The 24,890-nt window shown below is 35.8% G+C and overlaps 1 protein-coding gene across 3 annotated transcripts; it reads right to left on the reverse strand.

The window, feature by feature from the left end:
• Nucleotides 1-7,855: 7,855 nt before the first annotated feature.
• LOC123531116 (uncharacterized) lies at nt 7,856-23,481 on the reverse strand. Of its 3 annotated transcripts, XM_053517746.1 has the most exons (13): nt 21,780-23,481; nt 21,216-21,378; nt 15,731-15,893; nt 15,094-15,315; nt 13,702-13,819; nt 12,961-13,314; nt 12,281-12,480; nt 11,086-11,272; nt 10,465-10,570; nt 9,978-10,115; nt 9,301-9,399; nt 8,839-8,930; nt 7,856-7,987 (listed from the first exon to the last, which is right to left on the reverse strand). In XM_053517746.1, exons 2-13 carry the CDS (start codon nt 21,370-21,372, stop codon nt 7,877-7,879), a joined length of 1,947 nt encoding a protein of 648 aa, XP_053373721.1. In that variant the 5' UTR covers nt 21,373-21,378; nt 21,780-23,481; the 3' UTR covers nt 7,856-7,876. The 3 variants fall into 3 exon arrangements, 2 of the variants coding, with proteins under 2 accessions (XP_053373721.1, XP_053373720.1); XM_053517745.1 differs by lacking the exon at nt 21,780-23,481 and having other exon boundaries at nt 21,216-21,658; XR_008366139.1 differs by lacking the exon at nt 21,780-23,481 and having other exon boundaries at nt 7,946-7,987; nt 9,166-9,399; nt 21,216-21,658.
• Between the last annotated feature and the right edge of the window lie 1,409 nt (nt 23,482-24,890).

The raw sequence follows: 24,890 nt of genomic DNA on the forward strand, positions 1-24,890 counted from the left end.
ACATAATTGCGTGTGACATAATAATGTGATTAATAGTAACATAGTATAATCGAACTCCTGACGAAAAAGTGTAATACGAATACCGTAACCGCCCGGCCACCGAGGAATCACTGACTGTAACGTAAACGTAGTGTACTGACTTCGTTTTATGTTATTGTTTTGTTTGTTTACATTCAAAACATCATAATTCTATGCGATACCCACTATACGTGTTGATTATCATGTTTGGTGTTATTTTCTCTCACTGTCACGTGAGGTTTGCAAGGTGCTCGCTGAACGGAATTCCGATATTTTATAACTGGAAAACACTTATCATAAATAGTAGACGAACGTTTTTATTTTTTAATTTATAAGGAAGGAAAATAATGATTTCCAACAGAATTCGATGAAAACATCACATATGCGACATAAAGGTGAATATAGGAAACGTTTGATTTTTTGGAGGGTGATTTATCAATATTATCTTCTCTATGTAACCGTGTAGAATTTAATCAGGAATGAACTGTCTCACAACTATTTCGTATCTATCCGCTGTACAATGTAGTTCAATGCGGAATAATTTATCACCTCTGACGTCAGTATCGTTACAGACAGGAAAATTTGACCTACTCTATCAGCACATTTGAGGCAGCCGTGGACTTGATCACAAACTTACAAGTACTCATGCCCAGTAAAACATAGTTCAACATACAAAAATGTACTTTGAATATATACGAATAGTGCAGTAATTTACTACGAATAACTATCGACTGCATGCCTTTACTTCACATATTTTTACTTTACAGGGGTTTGTAACTGTATATATCACAAAATCGCAGTATCATATTGATGATATGGTTAGCCGAATCAAATTTTAAATGTATTGGGTTTCTAACTATCAAAGCGCTGTTAGCACGGAACAATGGAATTGAAATAGCAAACTATAAGATAGAAGTAATTAGAAATTATGTAAGTAAAAACTATCAAAATTAAAACTTCCTGCAGATTCATTATACATGTTTCTCATAAAACGTCATCTTTATTGTTATTTGAACAATGGTGATATACACAGTAAGAATGACCGCCTTATGTCTTTAAGCTGAACGTGATGTAACGTCCTACATTCAGAGTTCTCGACAGATTTACACAAGCACTAACTTCACAAGCCGCATCATAAAATACAGGTCAAGAACGACTTTGAGGTCAGTAGGTCAAAGGTCAAGGTCGCAATGACCCAGAACAGTTAAACGGTTTCCAGGTGATAACTTGAGAAAGCTTGTGTCTAGGATAATAATTTTTGATACACAGATGTAACATTATAAAATACAGGTCAAGTTCAACTTTAAGGTCAGTAGGTCAAAGGTCAAGGTCACAATGACCCGGAATAGTTAAACGGTTTCCGGATGATTACTTGAGAATGCTTGGACCTAGGATCATACATTTTTGTATACATGTATAATACCATAAAATACAAGTCAAGTTTGACTTTGAGGACAGTAGGTCAAAGGTCAATGTCCCAGACGATAACTTGAGAAAGCATGGGCCTAGGACGGAGGCAAGCAGATGACCCCTATTGATTTTGAGGTCAGCAGGTCAAAGGTCCAGGTCATGTGACAAGGCCGTATTACGGGGCATAATTCGTCACTCTAGTTTGTTTTTATTTGAAAATATTTACAGATATTTGTTTCAACTGACTTCATCAACATTAATTGTCATTATCTGTATCATCACAACCATCATCATCATCATCATTACCATTTTCATCATTTACAGTAAAATGCTTTGAAAGTGATGATTTGTTTGTTTTACTATGTGGTGAGGTTTTAAAGATGAAATAATTTCTGACAAGAAGCTGTGAGGTCTCCATGTTGCACTCTATGTTTAAAAATTTCTATAATCATTATATACCATAGTAAATACTATTTGCAAGGAAATTAAGTTTACTTTTACCCTGCTGTATTTCTAAAGTGGATTTGTCTATCATTCACAGGGGTGTTCACAGAAAATTTACTGACTGAATAGCGAACAGCGCAGACCATGACGTGCAGGCTAATCTTGGTCTGCACTGGTCTGAAAGGCAAAATCACTTGCCACCAGCAGGCTAAAGATAAATTGTTTGTGTATTGTGTCACAAGCCATTTATATAATTGTATAGTGGCAAAAAAGCACAAATTGCGTTAAATTCTGGCGTTGTCTGTCTGTTTTTCTGTCAGCAGTAGTATCTAAGACATGTTTTGGAGTATTTCAATAAAAACATATTGCAGAATTGCAGACCTGCATGTTTACTTTAGGTTTCCTAAGTAAGACAAGAGTTATGACACATGTTCTTGTATATTTAGTACATGAATTTTATGAAATGAATATACAGTGTTTTAAATTCATTTGTCCGTTCCTCATCGGCCATACATTAAACATAAATTAAAGGATTTCCATAAAACATTGCAGAAATGTTAACTACTATAGGGAAATATATGTCTGCAAATTTCAGTAGGATTGCTTGAAAAATGCAAGAGTTATGGCTCTTAGTACATGCTTATAGTAAATATAATATGTTTACTCTGTCTTTCCAGAGCCATATCATTTACATAATTATCGGTAAAGAGTATAACATATTAGAAATGTTAAAAATACTATTTGGAGATGCAGACCTGACTTTTCAGTGACATTGCTTAACACAAGACTTATGACCCTTTGTATGTTTTTAGAGTGTGTGTGTGTTCGGGTTTAACGTCTCTTTCAACATTTTTTCAGTCATATAAACGACGGTGTCTACTTGTAGCAGTGAGCACAATGCCCAACTTTATAGTGCTACCTCACTGGAATATCACGCCGTAGACACGTGGCATGATACCCCACCCAGTCACATTATACTGACACCGGGCTGACAAGTCCTAGCACTATCCTCTTAATGCTGAGCGCCAAGCGAGGAAGCTACTAGTACCATTTTTTACGTCTTCGGTATGACGCGGCCGGGGATCGAACCCACGACCTCCCGCACTCGAAGCGGACGCTCTACCACTAGGCTACCGAGGCGGTATGTTTTTAGAGTATTCCTTTGCAAATGGCAGATCCATTTCTTCTCTGAACTACTGAAACCAAAGTTACGGTAGTACATGATCATATTTAGATTTCATGAATAATAAAATCTGTTAGAAGACTGAGGCAATACTATTTTTTCTGTGGTCAAAGATCACTGTTACTGAAAATAGAAAATCGGTTTCCGCTCAGTACCTTCAGTTAGGAATAAGGCATTGCAACCAAGGTGGTATTTCAAAACAAAATTGCATGGAGACCTTGGTTACGATGCATTTGGGGCTGCTTGGGTCAAGCTCAAGATTGTTATTATTAAAAAAAAATGGATTTCGATCATACAACAACTTCAGGTAGGAATGAGAGAAATTGACAAAACTTCGAAAATACGTAACTTGCATAGAGGCAAATGTATTCCAGCTAAGGTTAGGTCATTTGTGTTTGAAGGTTTTTGAAATTTTACTAACCGAAGTTCGGACTATACTAAGTAAAAAATAGACTTTTAACCCTTAGCCTGCTGGCGGCAACTTATTCTGCCTTTCCGACCAGTGTAGACTATGATCCGTGCAGGCTGATCATTTGCACTGTTCGCTATTCAATCAAAAAATTTTCTGTCAACACCCATTCGAATAATAAATATTATTGTGCAAATTGAATGATGGACCAGTCCATTTTAAAAACTTAGCAGGCTATGGGTTAATGGAGCGAAATTACTTTTGATCCACTAAATCAGTAACATGTTTTTTTTGTGAAATTAGGTTTTATTTTGCAAGATGGAGATATTAGATACATATCATTCTAAAGGTATCTGTGTTAGCTGACACTTTACCAACTTGTAAGATATCTGTAAGAAATGTTATTTTGTAGTTAAAGTTATATTTGCCCTGTATATAATAATCTTTGAAATTTTCTTTTTGGACAATATTGTCAAATTAAAGAAATTCTGAAAATTCAAAAAAAAAGTTACTTTACCACCTTAAGGAGAAATCCAGGAAAATCCTTGTTACAGAAAAGAGACCACAAACAGTAGATTTCAGTCTGTTCTTTATTTCTGCTTTCTCAAAAACATTAGTCAATATTTTAGGCTCTGGAATTGCAATAATGATACACCTGATACTTTTGGTGGACGGATAGCTCAGTGGTTTGCACACTGGCCTTCCAATCCTGAGGTCGGGGGTTCGATCCCCGGCAGCTACTCGGGAATTTTCAGAAACGCTTTTTCAGTGTTTCCCATAGTTATCTAGCTCGCCCGCTTAGCTCAATAGGTAAGAGCGTTGGTCTACGGATCTCGGGGTCGCGAGTTCGATCCTCGGGCGGGGCGTATGTTCTCCGTGACTATTTGATAAACGACATTGTGTCTTATATCATTAGTCCTCCACCTCTGATTCATGTGGGGAAGTTGGCAGTTACTTGCAGAGAACAGGTTTGTACTGGTACAGAATCCAGGAACACTGGTTAGGTTAACTGCCCGCCGTTACATGACTGAAATACTGTTGAAAAACGGCGTTAAACCCAAAAACAAACAAACAAACATAGTTATCTACCCTGATTGTCTCAGTCCAACTAATAACAATAATGAAATTTCAACTACGACTTGATCTGATTTGTCATGGAATCAAAGATTTATTGTTGTTGAAGATATTTTGGAAGTTTGTATCAAATAAAACCATAAATGAAGTCTCTATATGGCTGCAAAAGCCAAAATAGCCGATTTTGGACCTTTAAGGGGCCATATAACTCTTGAACCCAAGACGGAATCTGGCCAGTTGAAGAAAGGAAGCAAGATCTTGTGGTGATACAAGTTGTGTGCAAGTTTGGTTAAAATAAAATCATAAATGAAGCTGCTATTGTACAGACAAGGTCAAAATAGCTAATTTTGGCCAATTCCGGGGCTATAACTCTGGACCCCATTATGGGATCTGGCTGGTTCAAGAAAGGAACCGGGATCTTATGGTGACACAAGTTTTGTGCAAGTTTGATTAAATTCAAATCATAAATGAAGCTGCTATTGTGCAGACAAGGTCAAAATAGCTAACTCTGGAACCCATAAAGGAATCTCATCAGTTCAAGAAAGGAACCGAGATCTTATGGTGATACAAGTTGTGTGCAAGTTTGGTTAAAATAAAATCATAAATGAAGCTGCTATTGTGCAGACAAGGTCAAAATAGCTAATTCTGGTCCTTTCAGGGGACATAACTCTGAAACCCAAAATGGGATCTAGCTAGTTCAAGAAAGGAATCAAGATCTTATAGTGACACAAGTTTTGTGCAAGTTTGGTTAAAATCAAATCAAAAAAAGAAGCTGCTATTGTGCAGGCAAGGTCAAAATAGCTATTTTTGGCCCTTTCAGAGGCCAAAACTCTGGAACACATAATGGGATCTGGCCAGTTCAAGAAAGGAACCGACATCTTATGGTGATACAAGTTGTGTGCAAGTTCGGTTAAAATAAAATCAATAATGAAACCACTATCATGCAGACAAGAAATTGTTGACGGACGGACGGGCGCACAAACGACGGACGACGGGTGATCACAAAAGCTCACCTTGTCACTATGTGACAGGTGAGCTAAAAAAAAAGTCAAAAAGCAGTCTATATTATTCATAGGTCAAAATAAACTGCAAAAGTTTCAACTGGAAAAGTAACGAGAGGGCCATGATGGCCCTATATCGCTCACCTGTTATCATTGCACTTGAGGACAAGAAGGCCCTTAGAAAAAATATCTAAGTCCAAAGGACAGGAACAACAAAGGAAAAAAATTTGACCAAAAAGAAAAAAAAATCATACAAGGTATAGATATGTTAAAATACACCTAAAAATTGGAGGTACCATCCATGTTGTACCACAGAAAACTGGTCTCGTGTTTTCCCTATGGCCAATAATAAAAAAGTTACTAAAAATAAGCTATTTATAGTAACATAAAAGGGAAGTAATTAAAAAAAAATATTGTAAGTGGACAAAAGAAGGATCTGCCAAATAAATCTGTTGACATAAATGAAATTTCAGATAAGTATCTTCATTAGTTATGGAGATATAACAATTTTAATTTGAAATAAAGGGAGGTAACTTGACATAAAACCAGTCTATAGTTATCTACCCTGATTGTCTCAGTCCATCTCATAACAATAATGAAATTTCAAATAAGTCCTGTAAGTACTTACTGATATAAATCCATTTTGATTACAATCAGGGGAGGTAATCAGATATAAAATAACTCTGGAATCTATGATTGGATCTGATTTGTCATGGAATCCAAGATTTATTGTTGTTGAAGATAATTTGGAAGTTTGTATCAAATAAAACCATAAATGAAGTCTCTATATGGCTGCAAAAGCCAAAATAGCCGATTTTGGACCTTTAAGGGGCCATACCTCTGGAACCCATGATGGAATCTGGCCAGTTGAAGAAAGGAAGCAAGATATTGTGGTGATACAAGTTGTGTGCAAGTTTGGTTAAAATAAAATCATAAATGAAGCTGCTATTGTGCAGACAAGGTCAAAATAGCTAATTTTGGCCCTTTCAGGGGCCATAACTTTGGACCCCATTATGGGATCTGGCCGGTTCAAGAAAGGAACCGAGATCTTATGGTGACACAAGTTTTGTGCAAGTTTGATTAAATTCAAATCATAAATGAAGCTGCTATTGTGCAGACAAGGTCAAAATAGCTAATTCTGGCCCTTTCAGGGGCCATCACTCTGGAACCCATAATGGAATCTGGCCAGTTCAAGAAAGGAACCGAGATCTTATGGTGATACAAGTTGTGTGCAAGTTTGGTTAAAATAAAATCATAAATGAAGCTGCTATTGTGCAGACAAGGTCAAAAAAGCTAATATTGGCCCTTTCAGGGGCCATAACTCTGGAACCCATACTGGAATCTGGCCAGTTCAAGAAAGGATCCAAGATCTTATGCTGATACAAGTTGTGTGCCAGTTTGGTAAAAACCAAATGATAAATAAAGCTGCTATTGTGCAGACAAGGTCAAAATAGCTAATTTTGGCCCTTTCAGGGGCCATAACTCTGGAACACATAATGGGATCTGGCCAGTTGAAGAAAGGAACCGTGATCTTATGGTGATACAAGTTGTGTGCAAGTTTGGTTAAAATAAGATCATAAATGAAACCACTATCGTGCAGACAAGAAATTGTTGACGCACGGACGCACGGACGGACGGACGGACGCACGCACGCACGGACGGACGACGGACAAAGGGTGATCACAAAAGCTCACCTTGTCACTATGTGACAGGTGAGCTAAAAATATGTATCTAGAAATTTAATAAATTTGCCATTTTGTTTTTTGTTGCCATGGGAACAAAATGCCCGCCATTTTGATCAAATATTTAAATGCTCATATCTTTCTTATTCTTAAACAAATTTTAGGAATTCTTTCACTTATTTAAATGATTAAAGAAATCCTAACAGATGGAATTAACATCAGAACAACATTGCCTTGCCTAATAATTATCTTTCTCATTTTAAACCGATTTTGAGAATTTTTTCACTTCTCTAAATGATTTAAGAAATCCAAGCAGACGGGATAAACATAGGAACAACATCCCTTTCGCTTCAATTCACCATCCCACAATCTTAATATTGTATTTTAAATTGCAGTTCTGACTTACATGGGGGAGAAATGAACATGACAGGTAAATAATACTTAATGACAAGAGTTTGTACAGAGTTTATGACACTGAAATAATTGTTGCAAAATGAAGAAACACAATATCTCAAGACAATATAACATATCTTTTTATTGTACAATAAAGATGTTAGATTCATAATTCAAAGAATTATTCATACTATTTTTAGCAAAAGAAATGTTAGAAATAAAAGAAAACATCTGTGTGTTATTGTACAACACGGAAGTATGTTCAAGCCTTTGTCTCGAGGTCAGGGGTCATTGGGGGAGCAAAACCTTCACGACAAACCAACCAGTATGTCTTCACGTTCCCTTTAAATGCAATCATCAGGTCATGGTCATTCTGAAGTAAAAAGATTGTTGGTATAAATATATACACTTATATTATTGTTTATCTTGAATAAATGATTGTCAGATACATTGTACTTTTATGACAATAATATGAAAAAAAAAATAAGTCTGATGTATATATTTCTTTGTATTCTAATACTGTTGTATGAAAGGTTAAAATCTTTTTATGGGTAGTGTAGTGCCTGGCACAATTGTGTTTTTTCTTCTTGATATTGTATCTTGGTACCTCGCACCTACAGTCTATATCCACACACATACCCGCTTAGCCACCGCTGATATTTGTGTTTCTGTCTGTTCAGTTTATTTCCTAATTCTATATTTTAATGACAACCTTCCAGCACCTCCCCCTTCCAACCTCAAAACAGAATTGATGTTTCAAAGCCCATTTAACAGCCTTCCAGACGGACGTCCAGTTAGGCGTAAATCTTCTCATAATTTAATTTTTGTGGGACACATACACTAGGGGACATACGCCAATTTACAGTGACAGCTTTTGCTTTACAGAACGTTTATTTCATGTAATATTGTAGTGAAACGAAGAGGCGTATTAAAATGTTTATAGCAACATCAGGTTCTATAAAATGACTTCTGTCTAGTATTTCTTTCATTTTATTTATTCTTTATTCCATGCTAAAATTACCAAATGGACTTTGTCCGTAAAACAATCGCCAATGGTAGAAATGAGTATAAAAAGATAGTTTACTTTAGATATTTGATATAAGTCCATCGTCGCCCCAGAACAAAAATGTGGATAAATGCTTTTGTATAAAGAAGAATTGGCAATGTTTTGGCTTAGGTGAGAAATATATAAACATATGGATGTAGAATAGTGCTTATATTTACCTTTTCGGGAAAGTCGTCTCTCTCACTGATCACGTACCCTCCAACCTCTGTGAGAATGTCAGCTGTTGTCTTACTCAAGTGGATTTTACAGGCTGGCAAAATAGAAGAGATCTTGTTGAAATATTATACTTATAATACCCAGTAAAATTCTGGTATTTGAACTTTTATAAAATTTTATATATTAGAAAATGCCTGTGATACGAAATTAATACCATACATATCATGTTTTATGCGTACAAAGATTAATGAAAATGGCGGTCTTTATCAAGATTTTTGTCAAAATTCGAACTCATTTTATTTCTCAGATCATTCGCTGTATCTACTGACCTGTATACAAGTATGATTTTCCAATTTCAAGTTGAAGCTACACACGACCGTGTTCTGGTGTTTTTGTTGTTGTTGTTTTTTTTCTCGATAGAACATATCATGTATATTCTTTATGTAATGGGCTTTTGGACTTACGTTTGCCGAGCGCCTCCATCTTGTTGGCCACGTTCACGGCCTCACCAAAGACACAATAATGAGGCATCTTTGTTCCAACAACTCCCGCCACAACCGGACCTGAAACCATAAAATAGTTCGAGTAAATTATATTGTAAATAGAAACCGTTTCCAGAATGTTTGACCATTAGAACAAATTTTGGGTCTACTTTGACTCCTTCAATCTTTTGACGGCAGTTGTTTTATTCTTTCAGTAGCAAAAGCTGTTGTAGAAAGACTTCGAGTACTTTCGTCTTTTAGAAAATTTTATGCTAATGTGGTAACATATAGCGGGTGTTAGAAAGGTATAGCGAAATATTCAGTTTCATCTTATTCCTAAAATACTGGCCGGTACGTGCGAATTAGTAACGTCTTATGAATCTTATGGTATATAAGGTTCATATATTTCGTGTAGCGTTTTTAATGAATATTCGCCAAACAATATTAAAGTCTCTATCTATTGGATGGCTAAATTCAGTATTTCATGACTTTTATTATAAATTGTAAATCATGCATGTTGCATATTATATAGTAAAAATCAACTTTGGTTTAATTAATAAAAGCTTCGTTCTAACTTATTATCGTTATGTGTTGCTGGCGTTACTTGCTTACGCACAAGCGGCTTTCATAAATGATAAGTACTACTAAAAAGTACCTACCGCTATGGCAGCCGATTCGCAGTCTAACGTTTGTTCCAGGTATGTGCGGGATTTCCATCCTATTCGCGTGCTCTAGAATGTCAAGTGACAGCGAGGCTACCTCGGAGGCGTGTCGTTTACCATTTGGTTTAGGGACACCTAAATCAAGAATAAGTAAAGCTATAGTATGTGTAAGAAATGTGAATTATTTTAATTTCTAAATGTTATATATATGTCCATCGCGAGTATAATTCAAGCTGTTTCAAGTTCCATATAAAACTAATCAAATTATTCTTCACAGACTGAAAGAGACTCAGAATTGTTGCCTATGAGAAGCGTATATAGCCCTGCAAAAACCTGTTTGAAATGAGACTTTTGTCGGAATGATCGACAGAAGGCCGTGGAACACAACACCGGGTCTCTATCTTCCATTTATAATTACAGTAGTAGCTGCTCTGTACGAACTACTGACCAGACAATAAACAATCAAAGATAGCAGGCAACTTACCTGATACTACTAGATAAGCATCTCCGATAGTTTCAACCTTGTAAACATCGTACAGATCTATTCTCTCATCTAAACACGAGTAAATCATGTTCAGCATCTCAACTATCTGGAAGTTTTACATGTCACATGATATTCACCGCGTTATTTGGACAGTAAAAGTAGTAGTTGATGTCGTTTGCATTGTGTTTATCGCCGTTTTTTAACAATATGTTTATCAGTTCCGTACCGGCGGGCAGTTTACCTAAGCAGCGTTCCTGGATTCTGTACCAGTTCTAGCTAGTTCTCAACAAGTAACTGCCAACTTCTCCGCATGAATCAGAAGTAGAGGCATGTCTTCTATCGAATCGTCACGGAGAACTCAACTCACGGCTCGCCGATCCGTAAATTTGAGCTTAGCGTGTGGTCTAGTTTAGTTTGACAAGCGCAGAAAAAGTTGATGCATATAAAGTCATGAATGAAAACTATTTGCAGGAGATAACTTTTAATTAAATGTCTTATTCAAATCGGTTATCACACATCATAAAGTTGAGAAGATGAAATACAAACGGCTTTATTCGCTACAAGTATATTGATTTTACCAGAAAGAAAATGAAACGTTAATAAGGCCATAAAATATCTTACCTGAAGGGGCGAGCTGCGTGAAGAAATATTAGTGAAGCCGACAATATCACTAAACATAATGGTAGCTTCTACAAACTCCTTGGTGCTCACTTCCTGATTTTGCTTCAGTTGCTCGGCAACCTCCTTGGGTAACATCTGATACAGCAGGGTATCTGTTCTCTTCTTCTCCTTGCTTAAAGCCTTAGTTCTGAATCACATCATCAAACAATGTTCAAAGTTAATGGGAATCTGTTTAAGATTGCTTAAAATGCTTGTTCTTGTGAATATTGCATGCAATTATATTTGAATAAGACTTGTAACAAGTAATAATATCTTTTTCAGCTTCTCTCAAAGAAATCTTTTATGTCATGTACCTTATGAATAAAAAGATTAACTTTCTCTCCACATAGCATATTGTAAGAGATGGAAGAAGGACCCTAGGATAGCTACAGTGTGTAAGATGAAATTCTAAGGCCTGTCTGAAATGATCAAGATAATTCCTATAGGTGTGTAAGTTTCGAAAGAAAAATAGCCTATACCTGTGTGTTGTCCGTCTGTAAGGAGTCTGATGACATCTGTCGATATCTCTGGATTTTTACAGAGTTTACAGACGACGCAGATGATAACAGGTTACAGTATAAGGCACGACACTTATGTAATTTAATGATGGCGAGTCATATTAAAAGACGGAAGCATAGATTATATCGATGACAAGCCTTCTATCTAAACGCGATATTTAAGGCATATCTCTAGATGCCTACAGTGATATCATAAACGGCGTATAAGATGACAGGACGGAGTAAATGGACGACGCTGAAGTAAGGACATCGATTAATTAAATTAAATCACCTACTTATCTGCGATATGAAGGGAATAACTCTGGACTTCTTCAGTGAGATTATAAACGACGTAGATGATTACAAGGTAGAGTATAGGGCCGGGGATTAAGTTAGGAGATCAACAACAGACAATTTACACATCTGCGATATGAAGGAAACAATTCTGATCTTCTACAATGAGATTATAGACGACGGAGGTAATGACAGGGTAGAGTATACGGGCAACACAAAGAGATTGACGAGAGTCCACCTACCTATCTGTGATATGAAGGAAACAAGTCTGGATGTTTACAACGACATCATAAACGTCGTAGATGATAAATAGACACAGTATAGGACCATTGCTCAAGTAAAGAGATCAACCAGAGGCCACTTACCTATCTGCGATATGAAGAGAACATCTCTGGATTTCAACAGTGAGATTGTAAACGGCGTAGATGATGACGGGACAGAGTATAAGGACGGCGCTGAATATGATACAGATGATGATGATATTAGTGAGGTCGGTCTGTTGTCTTGCCGCTAGAAGACCGTCTATTGTTAGAGCCAGTGACACCTGGGCCTCGCGGATAATATCCTGAACGAAAAATATTACATTAGTTTCATATGTGTAAGAAATCTCCTTAAAATTATTTTTGGGCGAGGCAACTGCATCATAAAATTAGTTTTTGATGCAGTAAATTCTGCATGTACTGTCCACTCCAATTAATAAAAGAACTGTTGCTGCTAAAATCAATGGCGGTATCGCCTTTTTGAGTCAAAAGCTAAACAATATAAAAGTTTTTGCTTGAAATGATTTTTCAAACCTTGTGCATGTGAACGCTCTGGCAATATTTTATGCTGACCGACGTTTTATTAGTATCTTTTCATCGATGGTTTGATATTTTTCTCAAAGAAATTGAACTCTTCGACTCCATTATTAGCTAGGCTCCATTTTAATACCTTAAATATTTAGTATCTATATTTTTCAATTATGCTGTAAATCATGTGAGTCAGTGCTTTGAAAAGAAACAAATAATGTGATATACTCCTGTTTTGTCTCACACTTACGACCTACCTGAAAGTATGTCATATTTTCAAACCAGAATTTAGCATCTTTCAGAGACCCCACTGTATTGTTGACGGCCCCAGAGTTCCGGGAGCGAATTTCTCCCCTTTTGTTCTGGATGGTGCGCATGATTTCAGGATTTCCTTTGATTTTAGCGTCGTAGATCTCCTTCGCTATTGTCGAGTACTGCCGAGCAGCGGCGAATGAAGCGTTGGAGGTATCCTGGCTTTCCACGAAATACAAGTACTCTTCTCGTGTCGGGAACTCACCAAGGGTGTAAAATATAACACCCATCGCACGTTCACGGCCGAGGTACTCTGATGCAACCAGTAGTTCTTGGTATGCAACGAACGCTTTCCACACCTGAATCAGATTGAACAAATGGTATTAGGGATAGTACTTTTTAAGACAGTGCTGTAGCATTTTATATAATGTCATGCCTGATCGTCTGTGATAGAACATATACATTTTTCTCCATTTCAGTTTTTGTAAACAGATGCATAAACTAAGTATATAATTGCTGTTATAACATATGCAAAGACTTTGTTTATTAAGTCTTTAGGGGTAGCTCGCTCTGCGGACAGAGCTTTAGACGGAAATTACGTCATGGCGTTGTCACTTACTTGCAAAGAATACGTTAGAACGTAACTTAGTGCCGCGAAATGAATTCAATCTAATACAAAACATGCGAAACAAATCAAATATGTTATTTTTTGTCTTGTCCATATCCTATCGGATTTTGACTCATACCTTTTCTGCACGTGCCTCAGTGATAGACTTGTAGAACCACTTGATGAAAACTTCAATCCAGTCAGAGTATGTGATTAATTCCTCGTGAAACGTTACTTTTAACGTATCTAACTCATATCTATCAATGTAAGACATTGCTTTTGTCATTTGCGATAATTTTAAAACAGACACAAAAGCTTGCATTTAGCACTGGCACCAGACCAGAAAGAAAATGTCCCCTGACATGTTATACCCTACCCCTAGGTATCATATAAGAACCATGGTCGTGAACCCATTTCAATCGCGTATTTCATTCCTAAAACGCGCAGTTCAGTAAATGTGTACTATTGATATTAAACAGGTGGTTATTTATCTTCCGTTGTGTACCTGTCACATTTCTTCAATACTTCTTATCTTAGAAAAACAACCTGTAGTTTATAGTTTTTTCAACGGTACACAAAAAACTTGCTTGAACTTCCCTGGTGAAGTTCCGGTCTAGATTACAGACACACTGTGACTGGCTGATGTGAAAATGTATGTCCGTCGTCATTTTACTACACGTGCACGCTTAAATATTTATATGCAGCATAAATGTGCAAAATGAATTAAATAAACAGAAAAGATGTATACCAATGTATGATTTCAAATTCAAAATCATATACAAGATGAATTTCATTCATCATTTCGAGTCTTATAGTAAAATTGTGAATATATTGCATTCTGTTTTTGTTTGTTTACATTTCGCTTAACACGTGCACACTGCCGTGACCTCTAGACCGGATGTTCATTAGGGGAGTTCACGCAAGTTTTTTCTGTAACGTTGACTAAAGCATAAAATATGTGGAACATCTCTGCAATATGGAATATTGAGACAATGTGACAGGTGCACGAATGAAGATAAATTATCGCTTGTTTAATACCGATAGTACACATTTACTGAACTGCGTCTTTTAGGTATGAAATACGCGATTGAAATGGGTTAGTATATTTTCCCGTTCACGACCATGGTTCTTATATGATACCTAGGGGTAGGGTATAACATGTACAGAGGCATTTTCTTTCTGGTCTGGTGCCAGTGGCATTTAGTTGAAAGCAAAAGACGGTATCGCAAAAGACAAAGAAATACTGTCCAGACTGCTAAATATACAGAAAAAAATACGTGAGCGTTTTATATTCATTATACATGTAGGCATAGAAGTAAGATTCTTCCAGGCTCACATATTGATATGGATAATTACATAATTTTATACAAAACTGTATAATTGTATGGGAAATTATTTCAGAACAATTGGACATGTTATTTTCAATTTCATATATAGATATAAAGTAGTATGCTTAACATCTTTAATTGTCTTTTTCAACATTTTGGTAACTGATCACATTAACTGGCCAAGCATTACGGTACAAATATACCTGTGTCGATTCAAAGTCTTTAAGAAGGTCTCGCTGGAATCGAACTCAGATCTAGTATCACTGAGTGAAGTCGGCCACTCTGGCAGATTCTGCACAGCTTCGTCTGTATCAAGATAGCGTTGAAGTAAGAAGTCTTTTGTCTCCGGACGGATTGAACTTAGGTAGAGGGCGCTGCCATCTCTCTCACGCTGCAGGGACCGAATCATGTACGCCATATCCAAACTGAAGTTTAACCGGTTATATTTAATGTGAAAAACATATTGTATTTTTCATAGAGAATACAGTATTTTCTAAAGTAAGTCATGAAGTGTATTTGCACAAAGTATATTTCCTTTGTTATTTTTCACTGAACAGCCGATTATGTAAGTGTAGGACAGGAATGCCAATGTCAACAGAAATACGTGCTGTTAATAGAGATAGATTATGACAGACATTTTAATGTAGCAGTGGGAACAAAAAACGACAGAATTAAAAGGCAAAGTTTGGCAGATATTATCTACCATCACTGGAGCAGCATTAACAAGCCATGACCTGCATAGCGATACCAAGTGTAATGACTTCTTTCTGATTCAACCTCAGTTAATGCTTGTTTTGAAAAAAAATGTTCAAAGTGCCTGTCTGGTGCAGGAGTACTAACCTGAAGAGAAGTGTAGATCTGATGGACGTTGAGTAGAGGTAGTTGTTGAGCGTCGTGCCAAATGAGTTGCCGGTGAGTCCGACAAGAATAGAGACAGGTATAAGAATAATGGCTAACATCTTGATCATCTGGTTCCGCTGACCAGCTGTCGTGATCGGGTTACCTTGACAAAAAAATGGACATTCATTTTTAGTATAATAGAATAATAGAAATTCGGTGAAATCGGTGTTAGAGGGTGTGAGGGAGGTTGTATATTGCATTTCCTCTTATGAACAGTCTGCTATGTTGCTTGGCTGCATTCTATTCTTCCAATGGATATTTTCATAGATTTTATCAAATGCTAAAAAATATTTGCATTACAATAATAATGAATATATCCTATGAGCCACAGTAAGATGCTCATCATCGGGGTTTCTCCCACTCAACTGAGAGGCCAGAATTGGTTCTTCCCAGGAAAGAGAGTTCTGCTAATGAAACAGGTCGTCAGTTCACGGAGTGCTAGGCTAAGTTAGCCGAACATGCATGTATCTCGCTGTGTGTTCTGCGGACTTTGACGCACTCTGTCCCTCTGGTCAGTTTGATCTGTATCTGCATTGGTAAAGGATGAATGCCGCCCCATTTGTGTATATGCATTTGTCTGCACATGTTTGTTAAGTTAGTGTTATATATTATGTAATGTGATACATGTTTGTCGTAAATAACTGCGTTTTTTACTTCTTAATTATTGTTTACAAATTACAACTGATTTATCCGGTTGCACGTATGCCATTCGCATGCAGAAACTACTATTTGTAAATTCTTTCTATTTTGTAAAGGCATCGCTTGTTGTAAAGTTGCATGTTCGGGAATGAAACATCACCATGGTCTATTATGTCAGAAACCATGCGAAAAAGAGAATGATACTGCCAAATGGGGAAAGAGAATCGGTGCGATATATTCTCACATGAAAAGGCTTGCAATTTGTTTTGCGCTTAATCATTAATTGCAGGATTAGTACCTAAACCTCAAACATTATCTGGTTTTTACAGTAGACATGGCGAGCGAGACCACTACAACAGACGAGATGAATGCCGTCATGATGACAGACCCCAAAGTAATCATGATGGCAGTTATTCAAGGCGCAGTGCTACTCGGGGCTATGGGCCTTGTTAGGTAGCAGCGGGTTTTTGGAACGTTAGGAAGTGGTCAAGTGACATATCATCTGATAATTGTATTTTACGTACATCTTGTATTGAAAAATTAAACTTAGATATCATTGGTATTGCAGAGACTCATCTGGTTGATGATCAAGTTTTATATGTTAATAATTATACATGGTATGGTCATAACCGTTCAAAACTACATAGAAATGCTAAAGTAGGTTCTGGAGGAGTCGGAGTTTTAATTAGCAATAGTATTTTAGAAGATTTTAATGTCAACGTTTTAAGAAATTTTCATGAGGGTATTTTATGGCTGTCATTAGAACACAAATTTTGTGATACACGACTTATTTTCTGTACTTGCTATTTGCCACCTATAAACTCATCAAGACAAGTGGATGCTCAACATTTTTATGATACGCTGCTAGCTGATATTTATGAATTTCATTTGTGGAGACCTTAATAGTAGGTGTGGGGATCTAGCAGACTATATTGAGGGTATAGATAACGTAATTGAAAGGCAAGTTATAGATTATAGTGTCAATAAAAATGGCCACTTATTAATTGACTTTTTACTGAATTCTAATTTTTGCATTTTAAATGGCAGAAATACTAAAGTCAATAATTTTACCTGTATAAACACCCTCGGAAGTTCTGTTGTTGACTTCTGTTTGGTTCCATATAATCAGTTAGACATATTTACAGATTTTTGTGTGCATAAAGTCTCAGATATTTTAAGTGATAATTGTTTAATAAAAAATGTATGTACATCCTATCCGGATCATTCGATTTTAACATGGAATGTCAATATTGATTGTACTTTTAAACATGATAAGAGGACAATACATGTATCAAATCCAGATTCTTCTTTTATAAAGTTTAATGTTGAAAATGTAGATAATCAGTTTTTGATGGATGAAAACAGTATACGTGAGGTCCATGATGTTATTTTTAAACTTGAAAACAGCCACCAAAATCTATCTGACTTAAATTTGGCATATAGTAGTCTCTGTGTAATTATAAAGGAAAATATGTTGAAACATTTGCTTCATAAATCTATCCAAATCTTGTCAGGTACATGTAATAAGAAGAGAAAGTTGGGGAAACCCTGGTGGAATAATGATTTGACTTTGGCATGGAATACTATGTGTGTACATGAAAAGCGATGGTTGCAGTGTAAAAATGCTCATGATAAAACAATTTTAAAGGCATGTTATGTAAAAAAAAGGAAAGAGTTTGATAAATTGGTACAAAAGGCTAAGAGGTTTTACTAGTTTAAGGTACAAAATGATATTTTAAATGAAGCTAATAGCAATGGTTCTGAATTTTGGAAGAGAATAGGTAAAATAAGTATTTCTTCAAAAACATCTATTCCTTTTGAAGTTATTACAGATGATAATGTTATCTCAACAGATGTAAATGTTGTTCTTGATAAATGGAAAATAGTTTTAGTAACTTGTATAATACAGAGTATTTTACACCTGATTTTTATAGAAATGACACACCGTTAACAGATGAAACTCTATTTGAGGATGCGTTTTCTATTTTCGAAGTAAGAAAAGCTGTACTTGATGCAAAGAGAAATAAGGCCTGTGGGTTTGACAATATACCTATGGAAGTTTTGAAAAATGATAATGCTACATCTGCCTTACATATATTATTCAATTCTTGTTTTAGTACTGGATACGTTCCATCAGACTTGGGTAGCCTCGGGGTATCATCAACCTAATACCTAAGTCTAATACTGCAGACCCAAGACACCCTATGAATTATAGGGGGATATGCTTAGCACCTTGTATGTATAAACTGTACTGTGCAGTGTTAAACAATAGGTTGTCAAAATGGGTTGAGGATAACAATATCCTGGCTGATGAACAGAACGGGTTCCGGAAAAATAGGAGCACTTTTGATCACCTTTCGTCATTAACCAACTTAGTTGATAGTCGTATTAAGAAAAAATTGTCAACCTTCTGCGCTTTCATAGATTTTCGAAAAGCATACGACTTGATTGATAGAAATCAGTTATGGGAAAAATTGTATAACTATGGAGTGAAAGGAAAAATGTTAAATGCTTTGAGATCTTTGTATAGCTCAGTTAAGTCTTGTATTAGACTAAATGGGGTCAATAGTGATTGGTTCAATGTGAAGACAGGTTTACGTCAGGGATGTAGTTTATCCCCTATTTTGTTTAATCTGTTCATAAATGACCTAGTGAATAATGTTAAACTACTGAATGTTGGTATAGACATTGGTGAAGACGAAAAGCTATGTATACTTTTGTATGCCGACGACATTGTTCTGGTAGCGGAGAGTGAGACAGATTTGCAGTTGTTGCTTGATGTCCTTAGTGTCTGGTCCGAGACAAATAATATGTCTGTCAATGCAACAAAAAGCCAAGTTATCCATTTCAGGACAAAGAGTGAACCTCGAAGTAATATTGCTTTTTGCTGTGGCCCACATACACTAGCTGTTGTTGATAAATATGTCTATTTAGGCCTTACTCTAACTGAACATTTGGACTATGGAATAACTGCAAAATTTGTTGCACAGTCTGCTGGTAGAGCTCTAGGCTTGCTTATTGCTAGATGTAATAAATTGGGCGGTATGCCTTTCGATGTATTTTCTAAGTTATATGATAGTCTTATATGGCCTGTTATTGCATACGGTGCCTCTATTTGGGGGGAAAGGTCATATTCCTGTGTTGATGCTATTCAGCATAGGGCTATTAGGTTTTTCCTCGGTGTAGGGCGATATACGCCGACCGGTGCAGTAGCAGGCGATATGGGCTGGACACCGCCACTCGCTAGACAGTGGATTAGCATTGATAATTTCATTGTTCGTATGAGTAAAATGGATAATAACAGGTTGAATAAAAGAATTTTTGTATATCTAGACAAGATTGGTAACTACAGATGTAGGAATTGGAATTTTAGAGTTAAAACATTGTTACGTAAGATGAATTGTTCAGAATTTATTGTAAATAATGAGACAACTATTAATAAAAGAGAACTCAATACCAAAGTTACAGACTACATAATGAATGATTTTAAAAATAATTGGTTACAAAATGTCAATAGAATTAACGGAATTAATGGAAGAGGAGGTAATAAGTTAAGAAAGTATAAGTTAATTAAACAGGATTATGGTGTAGAAACTTATTGTAAACTCATTATGTCTAGATCTCACAGGGCTGCCTTTGCAAAATTTAGAGCCGATGTTGCCCCGTTGAGAATTGAAACTGGGCGGTATGAAAACCTGCCTGTTGCTGCTCGAACTTGTCAGTTTTGTGTGTCTTTAGTTGAAGATGAAATACATACTCTGTTCTTTTGTCCAATGTATAATGATCTACGTAATTTACTATTTGAAAAAGCTGTACATTTAAATGTAGATTTTGGAAATATGACAGAGGAAGAAAAGTTCATACTTCTGTTTACAAATGATGATATTATAAGAGATTGTGCAAAAACCTGCTTTTTAATTTTACAACGGCGTCAGACATTTTTGTGCAAGTAATGTGGGAGAATGTTGTGGGAGAATCAAGATTGTTGTCTTCTTATGAATGCTTCGGGGCAGAATGAGTCGGAATCTTGGTTCCTCCATGATATTGTCCTCACATGTAGTACATATTTCATAATGAACATGTGTACATAGCAATAAGCTTTTAGATAGTACAATATATCTTAGTGTATATAGAAGTGGTTTTAATAGAAGAATTGTTTTAACGATGAATAAATGTATAATGTATAGTCTCTAATAGTTCTATATAGAACAGTTATGTACTTTTATATGTGTGTTTGTAAATGTATATTGTTATTGAATGTATGTGATAGAGACTCTAATAAACAAATAAATATATAAAATGGAGCGTTGATTGAAAATCGAGTCTCTAGCGTAGTTTGATTTTTGAGATTCACATTATGCATGAAGCGTAAGTTGCGACTTTTATACAAAAATAACTTGCCCTTACGAAAACACGAAAAGTGAAAAGGAAAACAAGCGCTGAGATGTACATTATTTTCCAATTAAACACACCTGTTGTCGTGATTACGTAAATGTTTACAAAATTTACGACGCAGTTTTTCATTCCGTGCATATGTGTTCCATTTACATGCAACCCCAAGCATGGCGCTCGCAAGCTGCGGGAAAACCAATCTTGTTGCCATTATTATTTGTTACCGTCGCAACATGTATGTTTAACTAAAATATGTATGAAATTAGTATATCAAACATGATTAAACATTCATTTCAATAATTATAAAAAGACAGAAACTGCGCAGTTCAAATAAATTAAAAACTATGAAAACATGACATCCAACTTGCACTATCTGTTTAAATTTAGTACCTACCTCTGCAAGCGTTTAAACACTGGTTCCCGGTGTTGTTCACGTGCAACATGTCCATGATGGCTGCATTTAGTTGAGATGGTGACAGTGACGTCATCGAGGAGGTCATTGAAGGCTTAGCAGGGGCCACAATACCCCCAGATTTCTGCCAAAACGGCATCTTGAACTGAAATTGAAATTCTAAGACTTCATAATTATGTATCAATACAACCATGAAGAATAGAGATAGGGACACTTTTATATGCGAAAAGTAGGTCCATTCTATCGTTTGCCCCGCGTTTCTTATGTAATATTAAAGTATCAAGAATCAAAAATCCATCGGGTACACTCCTGCAACAACACTTCATATTTATCGTATATGGAGCATATCCACCTCTACGATTTTAGTTACTTTTAAAACTAATAATGAACAGTAATGATGAATTTCTAAAACCCCTTTCTCTTTGATCCGGCATCTTGAAATGCTTAAAAATAATTTTGACTCGAAAATATTACATTAATTTTTGAAAAAAAAAAGTAAAATGAACATGAATATATAACATTGACAATATTTGAAGAATAGTATACCTGTTGTCTAACTCCCTTCCTTTACGAGGTGTCTTATTGGAAAGACTGAACGAAGACACACAACACGCTAATGGTTACCACTGCAACGGCTGAACGTTTTTCTCGGTAGCAGGAAGGTGACAAAGAGCCATTGATTTCTTAATTCTCGTTATTATCACCTCTTCTCTTACCGTTTGTAGCTATTGATGTTTATTTATTGTTTATTCCTTATGTTGAAACATGGTAGATAGTAGCATTGAAGGTATCGCTGTACGGATAACTCTATATGAATGTGAGAATAATGGATTCTATGCAACACCTTGTCAAAAACTTTTTTTCTTGCAAAACTTGATTATTAATTTACAATTCTACATTTTGCACAACAGTTTGAGATGAATGTTCATGCTAAAGTAATATAAGGTTTGCACTGAAAAATGCGTATTTAACCTTTAGCCTGCTGGGGGCAAGTGATTTTAGAAATTTAGCAGGGTAAAAGTTAAGACAAGCAAATCCAGTTATATAGCAATAGGCGGAACATAAGACAATCAGTACGTTTTGTGTTCGAATCTCGAACGATGTGATTTATTTATTTTCATTTGTTACTGTCAAGAATTGTCTCTTTTCATGTTACAAAAAGGAAGACAAAATATGGAGGAGAATGTGCTTTAATATGACAGTTATTCCATCGAAAAGTGCCAGTAACCCTACCAACGAACTGAGTGCTTTGACTGGCGACTAGAAATTTAAAATCTATTCAATGTAACATTTTATTGATAAAATCATTTTTTTTTTGCTTATAAGCTTAAGTTCAGTACGTAATATTTTACATGATATCAGTTAAAAAAAAACACCCATAACTACTGATTCTACCAAAATGCAGGCTTTTACACTAACTATTTAATAAAATATGTAAAATCTGCATTTTTGGTAGATGATCACATAACCTTTTTTTGATATGGCATTATTGTAGGGATAACGCATGTTTTTTCGTGTTATAACATCTGCAGAATCCCGAGGGAATGGTTGGTACCCGAGCCCGTTAGGGCGAGGGTACCAACGATTCCCGAGGGATTCTGAAGATGTTACAACACGAAAAGAACATGCGCTAACGCTATTCTAGCATAAAACGCGTAAAACTCAGGTAAATGAATATATTGTCCCTCAACGTCATTAAATGTCCATGAAATGCGCGGTAAAGTCTATGTTGTTTTTTCACGTTGACGTCATTTCCTTTTGAATTATCCGTTTTGGGGCCGTAATACGTTTACGCTTTGCAACGGAACGCGCATATATAAAAAGGTGTTATAACAGCACGTGAGCGCGAGAATCTCTCTGTTAACACACGTTTTCTCTCCTGTTAAAACAGCCCCGAAAAGTGACAATAACAGCAGTTTTATGCTAGAATTATCAATGACGTTTGTAAGACTGTTCCGCCACAGTCAACGTGATTCCTCACATATTATATACAATTACTGGCTCATAGCCTAAGTCATTATTGCCTTTTTCTTGTACAGTTTATATAAATACTGCATTCCTGAGAGGACGATATGAAAAGTATTCACCTCGAGATATACGAATATCAAACAAGGCGTCAGCTGAAGTCTATCTTCCTATTTCGAGGAGTGAGCATTTTACATATTATCCCCTATTTAGAGGAGTGAACATTTGTCATATACCCTGTTTTGAGGAGTGAACATTTCTTTTATTATCCCCCCATTTCGAGGTGTGGGCATTTTTCATTATATCCACTGTTTCGAGGACTGAACACACTCTCAAGGATGCACTATTCATTTTATTATACCGAAAAAAACATACAATACTGGAAAGGTGAAATAATCAGTAAAAAGTAGAATTAAATACATGTTAACTAGCGCCTCGTCAACTTTGATCGTTGCGGTCTTTGACTCAGTGTGAAAGTATCATATAACTCAACGGGAGATATGAAAAAAAAAACACATGCGCAGAAAACCGAAAAGCGACTTTGCGCAGGAAACATTAAATCACTTAAGGAATATGGTATATCATTAATTAAAAGTTAAACTAATGGGAAATTTGCATAGGTATATTTAGTTATACTATCATAACACATCATATCCAATGCTAGTTTAAACATATCTGCTGAGCCTATACATTTATGGTTTATTCTGGTTATCAAAACGAAATGTTTTAACGATTTTCATTTATGGAACACAGAATGAGTTTTGTTATAACGCGGGGAAAACATCAAGTTTTCATTCAGAATAAACAGTTCCATCATGTCTATGTTTACTGCATTCTTCAAGATTTTTAAAGGTGTATTTACATTCTTGAAAACATTTTTAAAGGCGAATCATAGTGCAACAAAATGTTTTTTATACATTTACAATTAGATTTTTACCTTATTATTATAGGCGTATTATAAATTCCTTGTGAAAATGTACTGGTACCTTAAACATGTTTTATTCAGCTGAAACACTCGGCACTCTAATGTCACATTTTCGAAATGCAATAAGCACACCAGACATCACTGACTGAGGAGAAAGACACAAACAAAGGATAATGGAATCTTTTTTTTTTTTTTTTCAAAGATTTAAGTTTTTTATATTTATTTCAGTTGTAATGTATCAAGTATCATTCTTTAATTTCGGTTTCCATGGGTTGGAACAATTGCAATTGAAATTTCTATCTATATTTTTAGTTTCTTTTTGTGTAGACTGTGCTTTTCTTTAATATTAGTTTCTATTTGTTTGGGCAAAAACAGTTGAAATTTCTATCTATATTTTTAGTTTCTCTGTTTATAGAAAGTGCAAGAACAAGTAATATCCATCTACTGATTTCAGCTGCTCTCAATACAGAAACTGACTTTTATTTTTTTTCTCTCTCTTTTCAAAGGTAGTGCAAATTTTTAGAAAATTCTATCTATATCTTAGTTACTCCCTTTGTAGGGTGTTGAAGAGAATGAAACACCCATGCATTGATTTCAGTTCCCCTGAATACAGATAATGATTTTTCTTAAAGAATCTGTTCAAGATATCATATGAGCCGTGCCATGGGAAAACCAACATAGTGGGTGTGCGACCAGCATGGATCCAGACCAGCCTGCGCTTCCGCGCAGTCTGGTCAGGATCCATGCTGTTCGCTTTCAAAGCCTAT

This window comes from Mercenaria mercenaria, chromosome 11 (genome assembly GCF_021730395.1).
Source record: "Mercenaria mercenaria strain notata chromosome 11, MADL_Memer_1, whole genome shotgun sequence".
Classification (NCBI taxonomy): domain Eukaryota; kingdom Metazoa; phylum Mollusca; class Bivalvia; order Venerida; family Veneridae; genus Mercenaria; species Mercenaria mercenaria.

Bases quoted from the DNA above. Each gene is read 5' to 3' on its own strand.
- LOC123531116 (XM_053517745.1), bottom strand. From the start codon at position 21,426: ATGGTTGTATTGATACATAATTATGAAGTCTTAGAATTTCAATTTCAG. The intron at 13,820-15,093 runs GTATATTTGTAC...TTACATTGATAG, and splicing joins AAGACTTTGAATCGACACAG to ATATGAGTTAGATACGTTAA. The intron at 10,116-10,464 runs GTAAGTTGCCTG...TTCTTGATTTAG, and splicing joins TGCTTATCTAGTAGTATCAG to GTGTCCCTAAACCAAATGGT.